The sequence below is a fragment of the Seriola dumerili genome, unplaced genomic scaffold (genome assembly GCF_002260705.1).
Source record: "Seriola dumerili isolate Sdu_G_001 unplaced genomic scaffold, Sdu_1.0 BDQW01000161.1, whole genome shotgun sequence".
NCBI lineage: Eukaryota > Metazoa > Chordata > Actinopteri > Carangiformes > Carangidae > Seriola > Seriola dumerili.
Window position 1 is genome coordinate 5531695 of NW_019174416.1, and position 24083 is coordinate 5555777.

Here is a 24083-nt window from a genome sequence, read left to right on the forward strand (position 1 = left end):
TCCCTACTCAATCCTTTTACAGAGAAAAACATTGGTTTGGTTTCATATTTATTTTTTTTTACATTTGTTTCCTAAACCGCTGAGACACATCAATCTACCGTTACCGTTGAAGTTCTTAGGAGGAGATATATTCTTCTGTACTCACCTGAAACACAAAGACCATGCCTGCGATCATGGAGTACATGTCGTACTTGCCCAGCTGTTTGCCGAGAGCTGAGCTCATGGCGGCCAGGGCCTCCAGGTACTGCTTCAGGACTTTTTTCCCCATGTTTGTCAGCACCTCAGAGGTATTTCCCTCCATGTAGAGCTTCATCCAGCTCCCATGAGCCTTTTCTGCCACACGGAACTGCTCAAAGCCGGCCTCTGGATTAGACAGAAGTTGGGAGGGTGGGGGGTTTAAATGGCGTGGCTTTAGTGTGGACATTAATCAGGGATTACTTGACATTAATGTTTGTTGTCAATTACTCAAAGACTTAATGTTAATGTTATATAACCTTATTGCTGGAGCTATTGCATTCATATATATTTGTCAAAATGAGGAGGACATTTGCAGCATCTCATTAATAACCTCTATGAGTTTCCTGATGCAGCGTCACATTGATTTTATTATGTTTATTTATCACCAAATACCGTTTGATGCATCAGGACAATTAAATTTATTTATGAAACCAAACAATCTAAACTTTCTAAATCACATAACTCCAGCTTCTGTTTGCAGACTGCCTCTAAATTAACAGCAATATTTCCAGTATTATAGGAGCGCACTGTTGTCATTTACTGGCATTATTTCCTTGCATATATCAACAATCTGTCACCATATTGTGACAAAACCATGAAAAACGTGAAGGAAAGTTAAGGCAGTCAGGAGTGCTTCGTCTCATGTCAGAAGAAAGCCTCTTCAGGATGCTGCCTATTCTGCTGTGTTTCATCATTAAGAGAATATAGGTACTTTCTAACAATTCCTTTCTTTGTGAATGAGAGTTCAGAAATCCTGTTCAAGTCTTCATCAGTCATTCTGATCTATGCTGGATGTTTTATAAATCTATGATATTTCACTCTTTTCTGTGTCGATAATATTCCTTAAATTGAAAAGATAATACTCTTGTAGTAAAAACCGTTTAGTCCTGATGAAAGCGATGTATAATTTGCCATGATCTTAACTACGACAAGCTATGACTCATTCATGTGTTTACTCAAAGCAGATGAAATGATGCCCGTTTTCATCTTACTTCAGTGCTTTAGGAGCCTGTTCAAGGACAAAGCAATGTGGAGGTTTGATTTGTGGTATCCTTCAGTGAAACACACACACACACACACACACACTCCTAAAAACCATATTTTGCAGTGTAACACCTATCTCAGCAGCATAGGCATAGAGGTGATAAATAGTGACTGTGGCTTCGCCAGACAGAGGGGTTGGTAGAAATATTAGAACCTTAAGCCACAGGCATGAATCATACAATATCGATGGTCCTGGCCATGTTTCATCTGTCTGAAAGAACGGGGACTGGTTAATGGCCCTCCAAGATGCCTGAGGTTAGAGGCACAAAAAAAAAAACACACACACAATATGAAGATTGAAACAAGGGAGACGGACAGAGAATGTGGCAGAGAGATATGGAGGCAGAGCAAGGTTGTTTAAACCTTGTATCACCAGAGCTAAACTTAAACAAAGATAAGTGATTGTATAAACTTGACAGAGGTTTGCACAACAAAGAATACTCCTTAAATATCCAATTAGGGCGTCACACCGAAGCCGAGAGTGGCTGGGCTTAATAAATTGTTGCTAAAAGATTTTTTGATTGAAGTACGTTTCGTCTCCTTGATGAAACATATTTGAATAGTGAAATCAGCAACATTTCTTTTCAGACAGAAGGCTGATTTCTTTCAAGTAACCCCTTTCACACCCAAATTTGACCCCAACAGGTGTCCAACAGGCACGCTACTTAAAATATCATCCAAGGCGAATTTCCCAGCAGTGACAACTATTACATTCTACTGCAAAACAGCTTCATGATTACCCAAGTGGACAGATTCAAAAAAATCAACACATCCAAATGTAGGTCTGCTGAAATAATTTCCATTTCATCCCATCACTATGGAAACCAGGGACCAAAATAGAGAGGAAAATGTGCTGCCAGAGCGGTAAGTTTTTTTTTTTCTATGTGAAAGGAAGTCATTTGTTTCAAATCAAGTTTTGAAAAAACATTATTTGCTGCTTACCTCAAACAGGTTTGAGTCAGTGTTTACTTTTAGAAACACACACAAGACAATATTGATGTTGTCATCAGCGTAAGTTGTATTGAAAACTGGGACAACATACAAATGTGTGTGGGCCCAAAGATGACACAGAACAGAACATGTCATCATCTGGAAACCATGAATGCATGTACAAAATGTAATGGCAACTCATCCAATAGTTACTGCGATATTAGTAGGTGCGTCTGTCACAGAGCTCCTTCATCTATCTATTCATCTCTTGATGAATAGATTCTTGAAAAACAAGTACACAGTACTAGTTCATCTTCAGTGTCATTATGTTAATTCTACCTCTTACAGATACAGGGCAGTGGTTTAAAAGCAGTCCTGCAATGCCTGCCAAGGATTCGTGCATTAGAGGTGTGATTTTTTTGTTCTCTGGTCATCAGATTTGCTCTAGCTGCCTTTATCTTTGCTCAGAGATTTTTCATTAGGTAGGATGGTCACCGGTATGTAACCTTGGCACCACCATTTACCTCTTTGCTCATAATTTCAAAAGCAAAACTATTCCATGATCATGGTATAACTGATACAGTAAGTAAAAAAAAAAAAGTAAATTTTCTGTGGAAAAAATGCCTTGTGAAGATTATGAAATCTTAAATTAAATGCCACATGTCCAATTATTTGCCAAACAAGCCACTTATCAAAGAGTTTTCTCTCTGCTTCCGTAGCTCTGTCTCATTTAAAACGATAAGATAAATGACTTCTGACCGATCAAACATTAGCAATGGTAATTGCTGCCATTGGTGTATCAAATGTTTGTGAAAGTGAAGGACAGCAACAGAGAGATAGACGGAGAAGGAGAAAAACAAGAGGCGTGGGGGAGAAGCTGCAAGATGGATAACTCTGACAAACAGTGTGACCCCCAGATATAAGTAGGGAGCAAAACTCTGTAAGGATATGTGCATGCATTTGCACAAACAGTGGGCAGCATTAATGCTCAAGAACAGACCACAAACTGTTTGCGAGTCTCCCGTGTGGAGTTCCCACAGTTGTAAGGTAATTCATTCATTCATTCATCCATGCACAGATCTGCTATCACTTACATCGTGACCTGACAGCAGTGTGTTCAGAGCAGGTCAGTGTTCATGGCAGCGTTTTATTCCCTACGTCTTCTCAGTGCATATGTGATTCATCTGCGCCAATCAGAAGAAAACGTACTGTATCTGAAACATCTGGAGGATTATCTAATTGCAAGATGAATATTTTCAATCTGTTAGCTACTATTAGAAACCATTAGCCAAAATATAATCGTGTCTAAATCAGTTTATTTTCATCTGAGTCATGCTGAAATCAAAATTTCCCTGTTTTTGTATAGGACTGCAGTGTTGACGAGTTTTGGTATGATGAATCTTTTGAACTTGTAAGATGATTCTACCCTCGTTTTTAATCAGACTGCTTCTGGTTAAACGCTCTGAGAAGCTGCTTTGATGCGGTCGACAACATGGTGTGAATAATGAGGAGATGAACTTCTACTTAGAGCAAACAATTTCTGAGTCAACGTAAGCCTGTGCCATCTGTGTTTCTTTCAGTGACAACACATGCACAAAACTGTGAGTGAAATATGAAACAATAAAACAATAACCTCAACAAAATAGTGATCTTAGAGTTAGCACATGTTATGTCAGTACCTCATGTGTGGTATTCAGATTTTGAGATGCGTAAAGACACCTGTCTGAACATACTACAGCTTGAGATTGAATAGTGGCTGATGGTAAACCACTAGCGTTCATTTTTTCTGTCTTTTTTGACAACGTCAGCGCAGCAGAGCACTGTAAATAGGGAACTGTAGAAAACCATTGCTTATTTACTCATCCAGCTAAAGTGGAGCAACAAAATATTTGGATTAGGACACTGCATGTACTGGACATTGTGTTATTTATTATGTGTTACAATATGATGCCCCATTAACTTTAACAGTTTTGGAGATGTAGTAATGGAAAATGACTCTCTGTATGTTTCGGTGGTTCAAGCAAAAACAGTTTTGACTGACATAGGGTAGAGGAAAAAAAACACTGCATTTTCATTTTGGGATGAACTACTCCTTAACTTGCACTGCTTTCATTCAGAATGCCACATTGCTGAGTGAATGGAAAAATAAAGACACCACTACTATTACCTCTCTGGAAACAATACACCATAGAGATGAGACTCCCCGTCAGAAAAGGTCCTGGCTTTCTGGGCTTTTGATGACTCAAGAGGTCGGACATAGTGAATTTGTAACCCACCTTTCTCATAGTTGGGTATGCTGTCTTTGAGCAGGCAGCTGAGCTGGTGGCCATTGAGATGCAGGAAGCGCAGCTGGTCTCGGAGCGAGGTTTCTTCCAAGACGCCCGGGATGACGTGGCCCACGCTGTTTTGAGATATAGGCAGGCCGAGTCCCAGGGCCAAGGTCGGGGTCAGATCAACCTGCTCAACCACTCCAGGCTTCTCCATTCCCACTGATATGACAGGGCAACAACACACACATGGAAACCATTAAGAACCTGTGTGTGCCTGCAATACATGATGCTTTTTTAATGACACACGAATTAAGTGTATTACTTGCATTTTACATCTTTGGTTAAAAAACAACACAGCAAAACAGGGATCACTGAATGTACCAGCTATCAGGTTCTTGTTCTGTTTATTCCAAAATGACTTTAAACTTAAAATACACTGCTGTCTGTGCGCCTGAGGATTTCTTTCCCTTCAAAACATGCAGTGTCAGACACAAAAAAATGGAAAAGCTTTCAAAGACTAACCAAATGTTGAATCACAATTGTGTTACATCAATCAGTAAATGTGGGTAGCAAAATGGCTATTTATTTATACGAACAAAAGTCCCATTTTATTACTTCAAGCTTTAAAGAAATTCACAGACAAAAACTATTTACATGATGGACACGAGGAAATGGCTCAATTTTCATACTGTGTCTGCTGTGGGAGATTTCTGCGTTCACTCAATAAGAGCTTGTCTCAAAGAATTTCACAACACTCATCAAGTGAAATTAGAAAAAGGAGGTACTTCTCCCCAAGTCATAAACCTGACACAGCGCTAACAGTGAAATATCCCACGCCTTCCTGCTATTCGGGAAGTTTGGTAGAATTGAATATGTAGAATACATTTTAGTGGGACATATCACTCCACAGCAGCTGTAGCATCTCATTGCCACAGCTGTCTTTTCCCCCTCAGGACAGTCAGGCTGCGGTCACAGTAAATGGCGAGAGTGGAGGAACATCGACAACCTTTCTCCACAATTGACTCTTATTTTATTTATTGAGGCAGAGTGCATTAGTGACATCTTATTTGTTGATTAGAATCATAGAAATATTCGTTTTGAATTCTAACCTAGAAAGCCTGAATCTGAACACAAACAACCTTCATAATGACTCTCGCCTGTGGGTATGACCATGGGGAGGCTTGTCACAACATGTTAAACCACAACACACAAAAAAAATAAATAAATAAATAAAATGAAACAAATGAAATGAAATCATTATTATGTGAACTTTGCCTTTCATTTTTCAATGCTTTTCTTCTGTCAAACACTTTTATGTTGACACTCTACTTCCTGTAGAGAGCTTTCAAGAAGACAAACGGAGGGTGGGAGACATTTGCCAGATTGTCTGTGTTTGAGGGCAGTTTTCAGGTTACAATAAGAAACTATACAGCTGTATATATATCATATATCCAAAAATGAACGACACAGCTCATGTGTGTGGGGAAGCGAGACAGCTGCAGACTAAAGGCTTGGACGAACCCCACAGCTATGAGCTAATTTGGTAATTGGACACAATGAAATAAGCTGGGGAATTATCCATTTTAAATTGAAAGGACATGGATTTGCAACAAGGACTTTGCTGTATTAAACCCACAGCTACTCGGGATAATACCATAAATCTACCAAGTATATCAGGCTTGTTTAAATCTGTTACTTAGCAATGAATGCCTAAAAATGTTTAAGTTATGGTTTTAGTTGCAGCAATTACACTAATGAGTAAAAGTTGATAGAGCCTTCTTTTTAAAGTGGAATATTTTCAGACCCACGGAGAAATTAAAACAGTTTTATCAAACACTAATCCCATGTTAACCGCATGTAAAACCACACATTATTATTTCATGATGTTGTGTTTGTTCCCTAAAAGAAGGAAAGAAGTCATCTGCTGAGCAGACCACTGACCACATGTCTCTACTGTTACATCCAAACAAACCTCTTTGGGTGCACTGTACTATTTGAGTGTGACCATGGGAGGGTTACACAACAGAGCGACTCACATTCTGGCAGAACAGATGTGTCATAACTCAGTAAAAGCTTACACACACTGAATGCCGATTCACAGATGACAAAACTGCAGCTGATGACAATGCCATATGCATTACAGTATCTAACTCTCTAATACTGTCTCTATAATACCACCATTACGGTCATGTGTAAATTCTTACTATAACTGTACAGAGCCACGCATTTGCTCAGCTTGTAGATGACTTTGTACGAACGCTGTGACAAAACCAGGATTAGCAGCTACCTCAACATTTGTTATGGTGAGGTTTAAACTGACGCTGGCACACGTAAGGAATGTGTATATGGGTACTATAGCTCACTTCATTAATATCTCTCTCACATCAGTAGGCAGATTTTTTGTCTATCAATGTATCAAAACATTCTTGCATCAGTTACTGGTGTGGTTGCACCACTGTTGCTGTGGGTTTTGAGGCTGGGAAGTTACCACCTTAACCATTCTCTGTTAATGTTTTTTTCTTGGCTTTAACTGCAATACAGGAAAAAACAGGGACAGCTACTGAGGTAAGCAGTAAGTGGCATTGCTTCTCAAGATCCTCCCAGCAATGTCGACTAAATGTTCTACCAATCTGTGCTGGGGGGGCTGTTTTCTCAATGATGCATTCAGATTAAAAAGTGAAGCTCAGGTACTGAGCCAGTAATGAACTCTGATCCTACGCAGACATTCCTCCTACGTAAATATAACCAGCTCTGCTGATGAGGCCACTGATTGCACAACGGCTACATTTAATAGAGTACAAATTTATGTCAACATATGTACATCCAAGGTGGTATTAACAGAGAGTCTGTACCTTGTGGCTTTAAGGTCACAAATGAATAGATTAAAGACTTAATGTTTCCTTACTAATGAGTAAATTAACTTTAGAGTCAAATCAGAATTCTCGTCTGTAGGAAAACACATGAAGTGTCTGTCACGTATTGTTGTATGTTTTGTTGTTCTTAATTAAAGGTGTTCACACGAGGACCTGGAAACGTATTTCCTCCGTTAACTTCTTAATAAGAGTGACTGCATCTTACATGAGCGCACACTGTTTTCTGCAGAAGTTAGAACAGGTTTGATTATTAGACATTTCAGTATTTCTTTTTTTCCTCTGTGCTCATGTCTCCGGTCAGACATGGGCGGGGCTCAATTAGAAATGCTAATATTACATACTGCCATGCACATCAGATTTTTCTCTCAGCATTGATCATAACTATGCCCACACAGTCCTGATGAAGCTGAGCTTTTAAATGCTAAGCACTTATAATAACACCTAAAGAAGTTTTTTTTTTTTTTTTTTTTTTACTTTGAGTGTGCTTTTATTCATGAATATTTAAGGTTTTATGAAAAATACTTTCAAGGCAAGTTTTCAGGGGCTATATTATGTTTGTATTCTAACAAAAACAAACTTTACTTCCTACAGAAACACTGTTATGGCCTCTTTTAATTTCTATGCTAATGAAACACAGAAAATCATCTTATTAACAACTTCAGGAATTCATTCAAGCAGCTGTGGATGTATTTCATCATTCATATGTGTACAAAGAATTTTGGCATTTACTTCCAAAATTTTAAGATTTGATAGAGAAGGTCCTGGTGGTAGACAAGTCATTCAAGCTGTTGGCACCATGGGAGGTGCAGAGTGTTAGCAAAAGCATGAATTCTGTAGCAACAACTCAACTGAACTGCAAATGATTAATTAACATGAATGGTCTATAAATAAAAAATCTTTGCAAGAAAAGATCTCAAAAATAGACTTGGCTGAGAAAGAAGCAATTATCACAATCACACTTTCCCACTCAACCACATTCATCACTGCAAAATAAAGTTCTGCTCAGGAGCTTCAATTTGCACTCTTTCCAGATGACAGCGCTCCTCACGCTAGAATTAATGGAAACTCATGTGTGAGCATGGAAGAAAATATTTCACTTACAAGATTTGGTTTACTTGATTGATAATGATTTGTCATGAATAAACTACATTCTCTCCAGCAGGGTGGACCACTATGGAGCCACCAAGAGATGGTCCAAACCTTAAAGAAAAACATAACGTGACACTTTTATGCAGGCGTCAGTATGTGGACAGGTTGCAGCTGTAATGGTAGGTGCAAAAGATGCTGATTGAGACCACAGCCAAACAGAATCTCTTCAAATTCATGACAAATCTGTTCCCTCTAGCCTCTTAAAGCAACACTAGACAGTTTACCTTTTCTTTTGAAGGCTGGACTTATGAGCACCAGCGGCGTATTGACTTCTGGCTCTGAAGAGCCTCCATGGCTGCCGGTCTCCGACATGCCGTGGTCTCCACACAGCACCAGCAGGTAGGGCAGAGATCCCTCTGCCTCCTGAGAGAACAAACACCAAGGTAAATGGACTACCACTGCATGTGCTGATATAGGAGAAGGAACCTTAAAGCTTTAAGATGTGAATAATTCACACCTGGCACCATATGCCTCCTGTGTGAGCAACCAAAATAAAATGAAACACATCCAGTTTAGATAAACAGAGCAATAGCATAAAATGATGGTTGCTAGGGTGATAGATTGTTTCACCATATTTGTGATGTTATTATGCTGGAGACATTTAAAAGCAGCTGAAAAAGAAAAGTATTAAATTATTACTTTTGAAAAGAAAGTAATGACAAACACTTCCTGGCACAGTTTCATTGCATCTCCAGAGCAAAAAAAATACAGTAAAGGCAGCAAGCAAACAGAGAGGATGGCTCGTTTGTTGAGAAAGACAGACTTTGATCAAGCTTGGTTTCTTCCCTAAGTGATTCCCTTTCAACTAGGCTCTGGAGAACCTTCCATTGACTACGAATTTGACAGGGATGCCTTATGAGTCGTGGCAGCGGGGGCTGACTTAAAAACACGACTACAGATGTTATCAAAACAAAAGCCAAAACCTTCCACACATTACAATACTCTCAACAGACTCCTCAGTTCCAGTGTTGAATCACGCGTAAAGAAAAAAAAAGACCAGAGACTTCATTCATTATTAAAGATTAAAAATTGTATCCTATCAAGCAGAGATTAATAGACAGCCTGAGAGACAGAAAAAGCAGTGATCGCTGAACAGCTGAGATAAATTCTGCTCTTGTATATGAAAGGCAAGTCTGATAAAATGTTTCATTTAGGATGACTTTATCCAAACAGACACACAGCAAAGGCCAATGTCAGCATAACTGTTTAGTTTGTAGCTGGAGCTGTACTCCTACTTTTTTGATACTATTTGAACATGACATAACAGCGTGATGGATACAGGGAACAAACACTGCCGGTTGGAGCCAAACTATGCCATTGAGCTCTGCTGACCCATTATATTTGTTACTCACTCAGCACAGAAGAAGCAAAGGACTAACCCCTGTCCTAGATTTTAACTCTTGAATGCTTGCTATAAATGGCACTGGACACAAGGGACTAAAAACACCTCAAGACGGGTACTAAACACCACTAAGCCCCACACTGAGCGAGCCTCTTTTCAGCCTGGGATAAATCAGAGTGTTCTTCAGGATGAAAGCACGGCTCTTCTGGGAGACTTTTTTTTTTTTTTTTTACACTTCATAAGAAACCTTTTTTTAAAACCAATACACAAGGTGCCATGCTGACTCAAATGGTAGCTCATGTTATCCATGAGTAAGCTAAATAGTTTTCATTTTTTACTCCGCAATCATATTATTCTAGTTGGTAAGTCAGTGATTCCCAGCCAGGGGCACCTGTACCCCTGGGGTAGTGCTACAGTTGCCAGGGGTTGGACAGTTCGATTAATCAACTCAACAAAAAAAAAGAAAACAGTAAAATGCCAATTTGAGTAAAAAGAAATATATCCACATATTTGTGTTAAGGAGGACAATACGCAGACAAATACAATTACAAATTGGTGTGATGGTAATCTTCAGTAAATTTAGGATAACCGCTAAATGTAATGAATAAATAGTTTAAATCACTAAAAATAATGGATAAGACAAATTACTTAGAGTTAGCTATATGACTAGGCTATTGTAAGGTAAAAGTAATGGATAAGCAGTTAAATTATTAGCTAATAAATAAGCAGTTGAGGCTGTTACACTGACAATTCAGTTGTACACAAACACTACTGTAACATTGTTGTAACAATAAACACTTTTATCTAATCAATATTGTTATATAACATTCTGTTCATTCAATTCATTCATAAGAACATGGTTGAAACCTGACAGGTGGGGCCAATGGACAGCTTCTTCAGATAGCTCATGTGATAGGCCTGTGGCCTTACATCAGACAAAAGACACAAGGAAACACCGCAGTATAATTTGTTGGATAAATTGCTGCAATTACATCTCAGTAAAAGAACAAAGGTCCTCTGTCAGAGCAGAACATCATGAGAAAAAATTAAAATGAAAGAGAGATATGACAGTCTCAACATTTGCAACAGTCAATCTCCATTTAATTTATCTCCCTTGCGGAGTACATAGCTCAGATTACACACTGACTCCACAGGTCAGGTTTAAGAAGTTTTTCACTTCAAACAGCAAAAACCTTAAAATCTGAAATATCTAAAGAGAAAATTGAGGCCATGTGCTCTCCATTAACACAAAGGTTCTGACGAAGGTCTTTATAACCAGGAGATCCTGTTTTCCAATCACGTTTTAATGGAGAGTGAGCAGGTAGAGCATTTCTCTGCCCCTAATATGAGCTTGCTGAAATAGGCAACTCGTATCACATCACATTACAAAGAGACTTTGAGGGCTGCCATTTGAATGCCAGGCTGCTTTTCTCCTCCGCAGCAGGAACCATCATAGCCTTTAGTACTAGAGCATGCAGCAGCAGCAGACAACACCCACCTTACGCGTGTAGTCAAACACCCTGAAATTATGAGATTACAACCCCCAACACGTTAAGAGCATGTGCTGATCAGAGAAAACATAGTGGTTTTTGCAGAAGCGTCTAAGATATCCTGCGGGACCCCACTGGGCTGTGTCTATATTTAGGTCACACTGCTGCTGTAGAAAAGAACAGCCACGGCTTTCACTAATGTGACTGAAGCAAGACTTTCAAACACATTTCATTCAAAGAGCTCTCTGGGAGCACGTTTGAGGCTGCCATTGCCCACAACACAGAGATGTCGCCACGAGCCTGGAGAGAACGGATTTAACACGACAGAATTAACAACTTTGGGGATGTGCTGAAATTTTGCATCAACATTTTCACAAATACCCTTCACTGTATCTTCTGCAAAGAGGAAAACTTTACAAGGATATGTGCACTCGGCTTCAGTTCTCTCTGCCAATCCAACAATGCAAAAGGATGAGAAAGAGCAGGGAGATCGTCGGCTCGTTTAGACATGACTCGACAAACTAAATACGAGCTACACAGCTGAATGACAGCGAGACAATGCCCATTACCAACACACACACGCCGCAAAGCCAAATGCATGCACAGCTGTCACACCACATGCAGAAAACAAGGCCACAAGACCTGCACACTGATCAAAGACAAAGTTAAAGATAACAGAAAAGCTTAACAGTTTATTAAATCTCTGGGGCTGCTGCAAAAGATAACATAATTACTGCTGGAAACAGTATAAATTATCTCTGTAATTAAATGACCATCCAAAAACTGATGATGCTAGAATTTTTTTCTGATAGCATCACATTAAATTATTAACTATTGATCATTACTTCATATTTGCATATTTCATTTATTTACTTAATAATGACACTGACTACTTCTATAACATAATAACCCTCAATACCCTTAAAAATGATAAAATTACTATTCAAAATTCAAAGTGGACTGCTGAGTTTGAATAGAGAGAAACAGATGTTGACAAGCAAGAATTAAATCAAGCAGCAGCCGAGATGCACAGAGCAAATGAGTCTAATTAACTTGATTTGAAAATTAGAAGGCTGAGCCAGTATTCAAATACAGTGAGTAAATAACTGATTGGTTAAAGTTGTATTCCTTAGGATTTTCATGATATTAAATCCATGTTTTTGATTCTTTTTATGGTGGAGATTTTTTTTTTTTTTTTGCAACAGCAATGTATTTACACTAATGTATTACATTCTGCATATGCATCTGCACTCTGTATATAATAATATTCATTGTTAGTGGCAGAAAACAGCGTCTGGAAACAATAATTGCCTGTGATTGCAATATGAAATGTATGTATTTCACTCCTTTTGATTTTCTTTTCATTTTTCTTTCCATTTACACAACTCTGAAAATGTGTTGAGCAAACTCCTATTTAAAACATCTGCCACTTCTCTTTTGTATGATTAATGTCAATCAATCAAACAGTCAGCTTTAAACACTTTCAACTTCTTAACAAGGTGAGGAGTGGTTTAAAGCCGCATTAACCACATTTTGGCCGCTTGGGATAAAACGCCACAACAAGCTGAATATTAAACATACTGTATATTCGACATATAAATGTGTTATCACGTCCATACAATGTCAAAAAATTGTTTAAATGCCCTAAAACTTTCTGAAAGTCGAGGGAGATGTCATCAAATTGCTTGCTCCAGAACCTGAAGCTACTCAGTTTCCTATTCATAAGAGCAAGAAGAGCAGCAAACGCTCACTACTGAGAAGCTGTGGCTACGGCATGTTTGCTTAAAAAATGACCTAAATTATTATTTAAGTATCAAAATAATTGCCCTGTACTTAGCTGTTGGAAACATGCTAGCAAAAAGGTGGCAATATACACATTCAGCACATAGAGAGTAATATTACCATTCATTTGGTGTCATGTCTTGATGTGATCTGATTAATGTAAGTCCAGTACTTACTCATGAGTTTCCTCCATTATTCATATAAAAATACTGATTAGTGCAGCTTTAAGCCTGAAAACCTCTTTACAGATGAAAATGAAATCTTAAAAGTAAACACATGGTTTTAAGTGACATCATGTATAAGCTGAGAATGAGAAGAGAAATTACCTTTAAAATGAGGGCACTGTGAATCTTCTTCAGGATGTCGTCCATCTCCAGCAGTTTGGGCTGGATGAGTGAACTGTGGGGTCCGCTGATATGACCAATGTGGTCCAGGCCTAAGTAGTGAAGGATCAGAATGTCCCAGTCATCCCTCTTGAGGGTGCTGTCCAAATGACGGGTCACATTGTTGTCGACCTGGATGGAAACAAGATACATTTACTGACACTCAGGATTTCAGCTGATAATCAGTTTGAAATTATTCAAAATCATCCCCTAGAGCAAATTAAAAATGAGCAGAAAGGAGCTTTACCCAAAGCTGCGATAGAGTCTGATGATTGTCTGATTATCACCGGGCAAATATTTCCTGGCAGATATTTACCGCCATCCAACATTTCAGGTAAAGGGCTTAAAAATCAGCACCAGCAATATGCTAGTATAAACAAGAGCAGATTGCATACAGTCCCACGGCGCATTTGTAGCTATGGCATACAGAGCTAATTGATGAGCAGTTTTTTTGTGTGATCTCAGCTCCGTGCCTTCCCGGTTGATCAGCTGCCTTCATCTCTGTAATGCAGATGACTTGGCCTCGTAGATAATGCAGCGACTGAATCTTTTCCAGGCATACATGTACAGCATATTACACAGAACAGATGCATAGGCTTTACTGCATCATGTGAAGTCTTTGGTGTATGTATCGGGTGATGGTACAGTTTAATGTGCTTCAATCTACAGCAGCAGCAATCTATGAAAAGTTGAAGAACATGTGCATAAATAATATTGTTGTATGATGTAACTAAAATAAGTTGCATACAGGAAAAATACTAACTTTGTTATTCACCCAAAGCACATGAGAGTTTTCTGTCACATTATACAATTTATAGAGCATTTATAAATCATTGTGTGTGAGGCAAACTGGTCACATTTATAGTACGAAACACACGAGGCTGAATGAATCAGCTCATGCTGCAAAACTATGAGTCTCAACATGTTTAGTTTTTATGTTTCATTTCAAAATGTTTGTACTGTAGCCATCAGGTGCTTCAATCCTTGACTGATATTACCATAAAAAACACATCACTCATATATTTCAGCTGTTTGCCTCAGACATACCTCAGTGTAGTCGGATACAAAGAAGGAGGTTGTGCCATCGTACTCCATGAAGTGTTTGGGGAAGAGGCGCACCCAGGTGTCATCTCCGTAGAAAACTATCCTCTTCCCTGCTGTTTTGGCCTGCCAAATGAGGTTGTCTTCCAGCAGTGCAGGAGAATTTAGGTTCATTACCACATCAATGAAGCCTGGGATACTGCCAGTGGTAAGAGCCTGGGGAGAGATATGTTTTTGTCATTGTCCTTTGAACAATAATTGTCTTTTAATGGTGTTATTCAACCTTACAGTTTCATCATATTAATCCAACTTATTAAGATTTGCGTTGCAGTACAGTGTTCAAAAGTTTTTAATATATTGGTCATCTTCAAAACAAAATAAATCAAATCAATTAATCTTCCTTTTATGTGACTGGTGAGTGCATTGATCTAGCATCGAAAACCAGACTTATTCCCACATCCCTGATCCAATCCCGCTGCCACGAACTGAAAGAATCCAGTAGAAAGATGATTTTTATGAAGTACAGTTTCTACTGATTTCATCATGGAATCTGCAATAAAACAACAATGGCCTCCATTTGACTGACAAGGAAACCACAGCCTATTTTGGAAGTCAGGAAAGAGCGTGGTGCATCGTTGAGGGGGGACTACAAAGGCCTTGTCTTCATGCACTGAAGGAGACATGAGATTGCAGATGCTGGCAGGAAACACTGTTATTTAAACCTCCGACGAGCTGCCCTGAGCAAAGCCTGAGATCCTTCGGGACGCTCAAAAATCCGGGCTAAGATCAGAGTTGACCGGCCTTTATTGTGTGAGGGACCAGGTGTTAGAGGAACCTGCCGAGGGAGCTGGGCTGGCAAATTCAAAGTTGTCTTTGAAATCACTTCTTATAGCGCTATTTTATCCAGTTGATCATTGATGTATTTGTCCCCAGTTTGTCACTTCACTTCAGTGTATTTTGTTCATCTTATCAGATTTCATATATTAGAGTTTTTTTTTTTTGTTTGTTTTTTGCTTACAAAACACTTTGCAGCAGTTTGTGCGTGGTTACTGTGTGAGCTCCACTTTAGTCGTTCTACGGCGACTCCGTGGCTACTTCACAGACACAAGAGACAAACAGCAATAAACTAAGGATATAACACCCCCACAATGAAGAGTGGAAAGGCTTTAAGAGCTGACAAGACATAAACCTTACTTTATTTTCTATCACATTTTCAGTATACCCAGGGCCATGATGTTTTTAATCAATTTGAGTCGTGATGTATGGGAATTAAATTTTCCTCTGCCAATTTCAAAGATTTGTGTCTCCTATTTATAAATGACAAAATAATAAACATACTCTATGACCAAGTAATGTCATAAGTCTTTCTGTTTGGTCAGATGATTTACAGGTTTTAACAAAAACTTCTCCAGCTGAAAAGTCAAACTGAAATTGTGAGCCTCATCGAGTGATCTTTGTTCCTGAGCTCAATTATTTACCACTTCCTTCCCTGCCATTGTTTTGCTCCTGCCAGTGAAGATGCTTGTTTCAGGAGGAGATGGATGGTTCCTCGTCAAAAACAGTCTTCTCTTTCTGCCTCCTCAGTCTCACTAAGGTCTCCAGTCTGTTGAAAGAGATAGTCTGACTAACGAAGCCAGTGGTTCGACCCCTTTTTAGCCAATGTGGTAGGAGACTTGAATAATAAATAGTAACAAATGAAAATAAAATAATAAACATGGGGACGTGTGGAGATAAATCTACTGTAAAGATCATCTTGAAATATACAAAAGCTCTGCCAAAAAAAAAACCCAACAAACTTTGAAATCCTGCCCAAACTAATCAGTGACTCATCAGCTTACTAATTACAGGCCCACAGTATGTGCCGAGGCTTGCAATGTGCCACTGCTTAAATGTCAAATACAATATCAGTGGGGTATACAGACACTCTCTGGCACAGTGCTGAAAACTTGTCAAGGTGCCAAAACACAGACGGAAGGGGCTGTGACTTCAAGTCTTTGAGTCTGGCAAAAGATTTAACAGTTTCCTTTTCAGCTCTTGCCCTTGGTCGACTAGTGAGAGAAAGACTTTCTACAATTAACTTGAATCTGTCCTCAATCTTCTCAGGCCTTATTACCACATAATACCTATGGATGTGAAACACCGCACCAAATATGCGTTAGATCTAGCGTGTCCATACTACCCAGGCAGATGCAAGCCTTTCAGACACCCACAGTGTGTTGCTGCTGCTGCTGCTGCTGCTGCTGCTGCTGCTGCTGCTGCTGCTTACGATTAACTGAATTCATTGTCCAAATCCAGCACCTCAGTAGTGTCAACTGACTGCTGTGCCAGTCTGAGAGTGCGGCTCAACTGGCCACATGTGAATACAGAACTGGGGAGGAAAACTAACTTCTTTTCTCTTTCTGTCATGGTTAGAAAAACTCACTAAATTGGAATCATTGAATTTAGTGGGAAGACCCCCGGGAAGTGTTTCCAGTGTAAAAACTGTAAATAAAAAAAAAACAATACACAGACAAGAAGCTGGATTCGAAAGCCTAACTGTGTAGCTGAATAAGACTTCAAACTCAGCTGTGCTGTATATCTGCATGGAGAGTGTAACTTTATCAGATACAGTAGAGGGAGCGTTGGGTCTGATATATGTGTGTAAATTAATGGCCATGCCACAGAGAGATTATGATTTAGGTTAGTTGGCTGTGTCATACCAGTTAATTGGGTGCAATGCAGTGATAGTGGGCACTCAATGGCAGCTGGTCTGTACTGCCCCCTACTGGTGCATTACCAAACCTCAACGGTGTGATTGATAAATTTAATCTTAACACTGATGTTAATAAAGCTCTATGGATAACACAACTTCTAATTACAGTTGTGGTTAAACCGACCACTGCAGTTACTACAGATAGAGCAGTGTGTTGTCTCAGAGCATTGATCGTATGCTTGTTTCCGTTGACGCACCAGCTGCAGTGTGACAGCGTGCCAAAAACTTCAGCAATGTCTGCTGGGATTTCATTACAGTAGGCTGTTTTTATCTAGTTTACATCAGTCCCTCAATAAAATAAGTCTCACCTCTAGTTCAAGAATCAATTAGCACTCATCCAGTATTTTGTTTTGGAGAAGTTTGCCAACAGATGAGGAGGAATATAAAGTAGTGCAGTCACTACTTTAAGGTGTTGTGCCTCAGATCTACTGTAACTGCCCACCCCCCCGACTGGGCTTACAGATGCGCGCTCTCACCGGGCCTGCAAGTCAAACCTACAAGTTGACAGACGGCTGAGGAGGTGGCATTTTCAGTTTCTCCTCCCCTCCTTGTCCTTACACTGTACTGTATATATCTGCTGTGACATAAACCCTTCATGCTTGTCCCCTCTTATTGATTTCCCTCTACATACCCCTGCGTTCCCTCTTCCTGTCAACAAAGCTCAAAGTTCAAATCCGGGGCTGTTTGTCCAAGCTGCTTTCAAACCATTTCCCCCCATCATCACGACATCCTTCTTTAAACCCCTTGGATTAAGGAGGAACATCTGTCTCCCTGCAAGTCTGCCTCACTCCTGCTCGGCATCCCTCCTCCAGATCATCATTGACCTGCTCCATTTCACAACAATCAGCATCAGCTCTTCTGTGACAAGTGTGTTCAAGAAAGTGTTCCTCCTTCCATTTACTGACTGTTAACTAGTTTCTTTTGAAACACTTAAAGCCAATGTGCGTTAAAACTCCACTATAAAATAAAATATAAAAATGATCTGATCGACAGAATATCAATCATATTATAAATTACACATCAATACATTATAATTAAAAAAACTGTAAGCCGCTCTCCCACATCGTACCACGCTCTGTAGGATCAGGCTTCAGAAAGCATTTCTTAAATACTGCTCCACCACAGTTGCTTCTCCTCCTCGTCTTCTTCGCTCACTCGTCCACTCTCTTTGACACTGTCAACCAACACATGCTCTTTGCCACCCTCTCTGACCTGAGGGCGACTGAGTCAGCGCCACCTGTCTGACCACAGTTATCTGACATCACTGAGGAGGATTCTGTCCACACTGTGTATCTTCAGCAGCAGTTTGAGTTTTGGCTCCAATCTTTTCCTATCGTTACAACATCTTGACACATCCCCGGTCCTCTCACCATTGCTAAATCATGAATGTTGCCTTTTATTCTGCCCTCTGACACCGAGACTGAATATTCTGCTTCACCTGACAGCTTCAGTTAAATTCCTTCCCACCACCAGCTCAGCACTACCCAGCGCCCATATGGACAAAACTGAGTTGCTCTTTTACCTCAAAAATAATTCCCTTTGCAAAATCTCTCCAACACCACTGAAACAACACACTGACTCTTTCCCGGTCTGCCCACAATCTTGTGTGTGCTTCAACACTACCAACTGTCAGGCAAGGCGCACATGACATGACTGTAATTCCCTCCTGGCTCTGCTCCCAAAATATTTTCAACAGCATGACACATCATCCAAATGTGACAAAGCACCATGTTTTCACCCTTTCGAAATTCTGTCATGTAACCCAAAATGCTGTTATAGGCTGAAAAGTTAGCACCCATTTCAAAATGCTCCTCACATTTTCCATCTACATGATTATTCTGGGCTCGCAGGAATACTGCTGGGGCATATTTGACTCAGACATTTTCATCTCCTATGATGGGATGGATGAAATATTTTTGATAAAGCAATTAAAACATCTTTTTCTGTTTCACTCATTAAGTCAAGTTTTCCCAGAGCACAAGGAGCCATATTCAAATTGCTGGCTCTGTCTCTCTAACGGCCCAAAACCCAAAGATATTTATAATGAAAGAATTGTTTAGCAACAACTTTCAAACTCACACATATCACTGTATTGCAGGATAATAAAAAAAAAAATATGTTGTATCTTTGTTCAGTTTGTTCATATATATATATATATATATATATATATATATATATATATATAAACTGAACAAAAATACAACATTTTTGTTTTTGTTCCCATTTATGATAAAGACTTTTTCAAAGCACAAAGAAGGCGTCTTTTTTCTCAAATTTTGTTCACAAATGTTTAAAACCTGTGTTGATGAGGATTTTTCCTTCGCCAAGATCATCCATCCACCTGACAGATGTGGCATATCAAGATGCTGATTACACAGCATACTGCACAGGTGTGCCTTGGGATGGTCATAATAAAAGGCCACTCTAAATGTGCAGTTTTATTTTGAAAAAATACATTATTTAGGCACTGAACTGTGTGAACTGTGTCACACGACTTGGGTTAGAGATTTGCATTTTTTGGAGGGAAGGGTCGTGGATCACTCAGTATCTGGTGTGACCACCATTTGCCTCATGGAGTGCAACACATCTCCTTTGTACCGAGTTGATCAGGTAGTTGATTCTGGCTCATAAAATTTTGGACTGCTCCTCTTCAATGGCTCTGTGAAGTTGCTGGGTATTGATAGGAATTGAAAAATGCTGTTTTACACGTAGATCCAGAGCATCCCAAACGTGCTCAATGGTGACACGTCATGTGACTGTGCAGGTCGTGCAAGAACTGGGATATTTCATTTTAGGTGTGTACATCATGCTGCAACATGAGGCGATGGCAGCAGATAAATGGCATGACTCTGTGTGTGTGTGTGTGTGTGTGTGTGCGTGCGTGTCTCTTTTGTGTTTATAGAAAAGGTCTTAGATCTTTTATTTCAACTCATGAAAAATAGGAGTAAAAAGTGTTGCATTTATATTTTTGTTCAGTGTATATATACAGTAACAGTCAAAAGTTTGGACACACTAGCCGATTCACGTGAACGGGAAAGTGTGTCCAAACTTTTGTATATATACCTATGGGGAAATTAGTCAGGTAGTCAGGGACTGAATAGCACTTAAGTGAATCATCCCAACTTTGGACTTTGACTTACAAACCCCCTGCCTATACAAAGGCAGTGTTGGAACAAATTGTAACTACACCCTCCGAGTCATTATTAGGACAATAACGCAGGAAGTAGTGCAGTATGGATGGTGAGAAAAAAGAAAGTAACAAAGGAAGACAGACTGGTTGGTCAGAGGTTCATCCCACAGCAAGATAATGACTCAAAACATTAAAAGAAAAGAAGAAGGTGGCTTCACATCATAGAAGACCAGCACAGTCTCCAAACTTAAACCCCATGGAGCTGGTTTGGGATGAACCGGACAGAAGGTGGAAAAAAGCAAACTACAAGTGTAAGACATTTGTGGGAACTTCTGCAACAGTGTTGGGACAAACTTTCTGACTTTCTGTTTTTCATTTCCATCGTATGAAGAATGTCACAAGTGTGTTTGGCTGCTGGATGAGTCAAAAAATTTAGATTAAATTCAGGTTTTAAGATTATGTGATTCCTTTAAAATATAAATAAAATCATTATTATTTGTTTTATACTTTAATTTTCAGAAACAACTGGAAAAATTTAAGTGCTTTAAAACTTTTGACCAGTAATGTATCTTAGTATAAAGTTAATGTGACCACTAACATTAATGCTACTCGTCATGCTATGGGCTTGGGGTGAGCTCCAGAAAGCATTTAGAAACTGACCAACACATTGTTGGCTTTCATCTTTTATGGACTTTGATGACAGTAAGAAAAATATAGAATAACACCAGCCTGATCCTTTACAGAGTTTCATCATTACAGATTAAAGTGATGGTTTACAGGTTGTTTCAGAGGTGTATCTGATATTAAATCCATTTAGTTTTGAATAAAAGTCACATTTAAAGATACATAACAAAATAACAACTCATACCTTTGTTCTAAAAACAGAAAATGTGTATTTTTGAAAATAATTGGAGAAATTACTTTAGATCTGAAAGGCTGGCTCACTACAGTAAATTAATTTGCAGCTTACCATAACCATCAGTACAAAACAAGTAATTCTAACAGACTCATGTGGAGAATGACTTGATGAGTGAGAACATCTGACAACAGTAACAACATCTACCTTGATCCTGGGCATGGTGACTGTTGGAGGTCTTGCCTTGGCCACAAAACTGTGCGATGAGCCTCTTTCCACCACATGTCTGGTGTAGGGCATGTACATGCGACCACTGGGTCCGAACACGAAGTCCTCCCGGAGCGCATCCACGAGCATTATCACCACCCTTTTAAAAAGGGGTTGGGGAAGGCGAGAGGAATTGGGAGAGCTCCCTGCAATTCAAGCAAACATCGTATGAGTTTTAACAGTCTCCAGTCGACAGTGCAGGCTGATGCTCGCACATACACCGAGGTCAGTCTGAGCCAGACCTGAACTCACCTGACAGCGGCTCCGCGGGCAGATCTGACAGCTTGCTCTTGGATGAGAGGGAAGACTTGACAGGTACAGGAAAAAATCCCCGCAGGAAGAGGGCAATGCCAAACACTTCAAATATTAAGATAAACGAGGCAAAAACAGACGAGCGGACTTTCATCTTGCTGGCTGACGGACACTTTAAGGAACGAGTAAGTTAGTAAGATGACTTGCTAGCTAGGAGCAGTTTACCTACACATAGGAGAAGATAGAAAGCTATGGCATCCCATTGCAGATGGACGTACTGTGAAACAACATATTTCAAAACCAGGTGTCTCTGTATTTAATTAACTTAGCACTTATGTTATATATTTGTGGCTATAATTGACAAAAAAAACAGTAATACCAGGTAGCGCTGTAGCCATTTATTGCCACTTCCGCCTTGATAGCATGAAACTACGGGTAATACGTAGAACCAAACCACACCAATACGCCCCCCCGACGCTATGTTTACATCTACTGCTGTCATGAGTACACGTAGACGCTTGTTAACAACATTAAAGAATCATAACTGGTGTGATAAAAACGGAACAATAATAGCTGCTGTTGTGTTCTCTTCTAGCAGGTTGTCCAATAACAGTGGTTAACCCTCTTGTATAGGTGCTATGTGTGCACAGAAAAATAAAAAACATAATAAAAAAACAAAATATATAAAAATATAAATAAATGAATAAAGATAAAATATTGTATATGGAAAATAAAAAATATCAATGATTAAAAAAGTGACAGGACAATTAAAAGAAATCAAAATCAGCATAAAATATCTGTGATTAAAATACAATAAAATAGTTTACAACAATTTTATAACCACTCAGATCTAACCATTGATGATACAGGTGGAATCCATCAATCAATTAAATCTGGTGATCTTGATTTTAAATCTTGGTGCAGTTTCATCATCATCTGTGTGGGGCATATATTATTTAGTTAGGTCTGACATTGATATCAGCTTTAAAATGTAGTGAAGAGGTGTGCTATCCTCTACTGCAGGGCTTTATAATTAGTGAAGAAATCTAGTTCTCTTACAAAATTTATCCTGTGATATAACATCTGCAACAGTGCTGGGTTTCTATAATATTTTACATGAAAGACAATTTATTATCAACCCGATGTCAACTGTCCCAGGATGACAGCTGTACAATGTGAGAGCCTAAAGTGTAGGATATAAGAATGATCACCTTTTGTTCTTTTCTTTTTGCAATAAGGTAAATAAGAGCTAGTTGTGTGTAGATTGAAAAGTACAGAGAAGTTTCAAGAAGTTTTACAAATGAATAAATATTAGTCTTATTATATGGTGACTTTCAAAATTTTTCTATAACACATCCCAGAAACCCCTTTTATATATCCTTATGAAACCAAATTTACCATTAATACCGCCTGTAATGGACCAAATGACTGTTATATGTGAAGGAACCGGATACAATTAAAAGTATAAAATGTTTCCCTTAAATATAAAAAAAAAGTGTAGCTAAAGTTATCACTTACTTACTAACCTTTTGTAAACCCAAGGCTGAATTATGAAAACAAGTTGAGTCACATTTGAAAGTTCAAGAATATCCCGAAATGTCAAAACATCAAAAATAGCTGTAAAAATGCCTGGAGGAAAATATCAAGTGCCTGATGGTGTTGCATTTTGGGAACTTGTATAAGTCATTGCAAAATATGTTCCACATTATTATACAAAATATTAGAATTATGTTTGCATTTCATGGTATTGAGCATGGTGACTTGACTCAGTAATCAATGTAATTACACTTACACGAGCGTTTCATATCCACAACGAAAAGGTTTATAATCCTAAACATTTTTGTCTTTGCACGTTCTTTCTTCAGTGCACGCTGCTGAAGTTCAACTTGTCGCCCTCCCTGAGTCCTTAAATCAGATTTGCTTTAATTTTCCAGGTGCAAAGGGCAGCACAAAGGGACAATGAGATATTTTCATCAAGCAACTCCAACTGCTGAGCAGAGGATAAGTGGTCTGTCTAGAGTTTTATATGATTTAAACCTGACATTTATAGGGCCTGAGGCTGATGAGGTCTGATTGGAAATTAGCTCAGGGTGGAATTGACTTCCACACAGCTCTGTTGTGTGTTTAAGCTGCTGCTGCCATCTACTGGGAAAACTTTGTAAAGGACAGACGAACACTTGGAAACACCAACAGATATTTGCATGTTAATCCTGTTTTCTCTCTGGTATCTTTGTATCTTTCAAAGGTCAGAGTCAGCAACCAGTGAGGAGCTAGCAGGAATTAAA

The 24083-nt window shown here is 39.1% G+C and overlaps 1 protein-coding gene across 2 annotated transcripts in view; it reads right to left on the minus strand.

Moving 5' to 3' along the window:
* Positions 1-22096, minus strand: part of pigg (phosphatidylinositol glycan anchor biosynthesis class G) — a 70601-nt gene extending 48505 nt beyond the window's left edge. For both annotated transcript variants that reach the window (XM_022751883.1, XM_022751882.1), the window contains exons 1-7: positions 21799-22096; positions 21487-21692; positions 14548-14757; positions 13444-13632; positions 8728-8866; positions 4488-4700; positions 146-363 (exon numbers count right to left, since the gene is read on the minus strand). In XM_022751883.1, the coding sequence (XP_022607604.1) occupies positions 146-363; positions 4488-4700; positions 8728-8866; positions 13444-13632; positions 14548-14757; positions 21487-21692; positions 21799-21952 (1329 nt within the window). In that variant the 5' untranslated portion in view covers positions 21953-22096. The remainder of the gene's footprint in view (positions 1-145; positions 364-4487; positions 4701-8727; positions 8867-13443; positions 13633-14547; positions 14758-21486; positions 21693-21798) is intronic.
* Positions 22097-24083: the final 1987 nt, after the last annotated feature.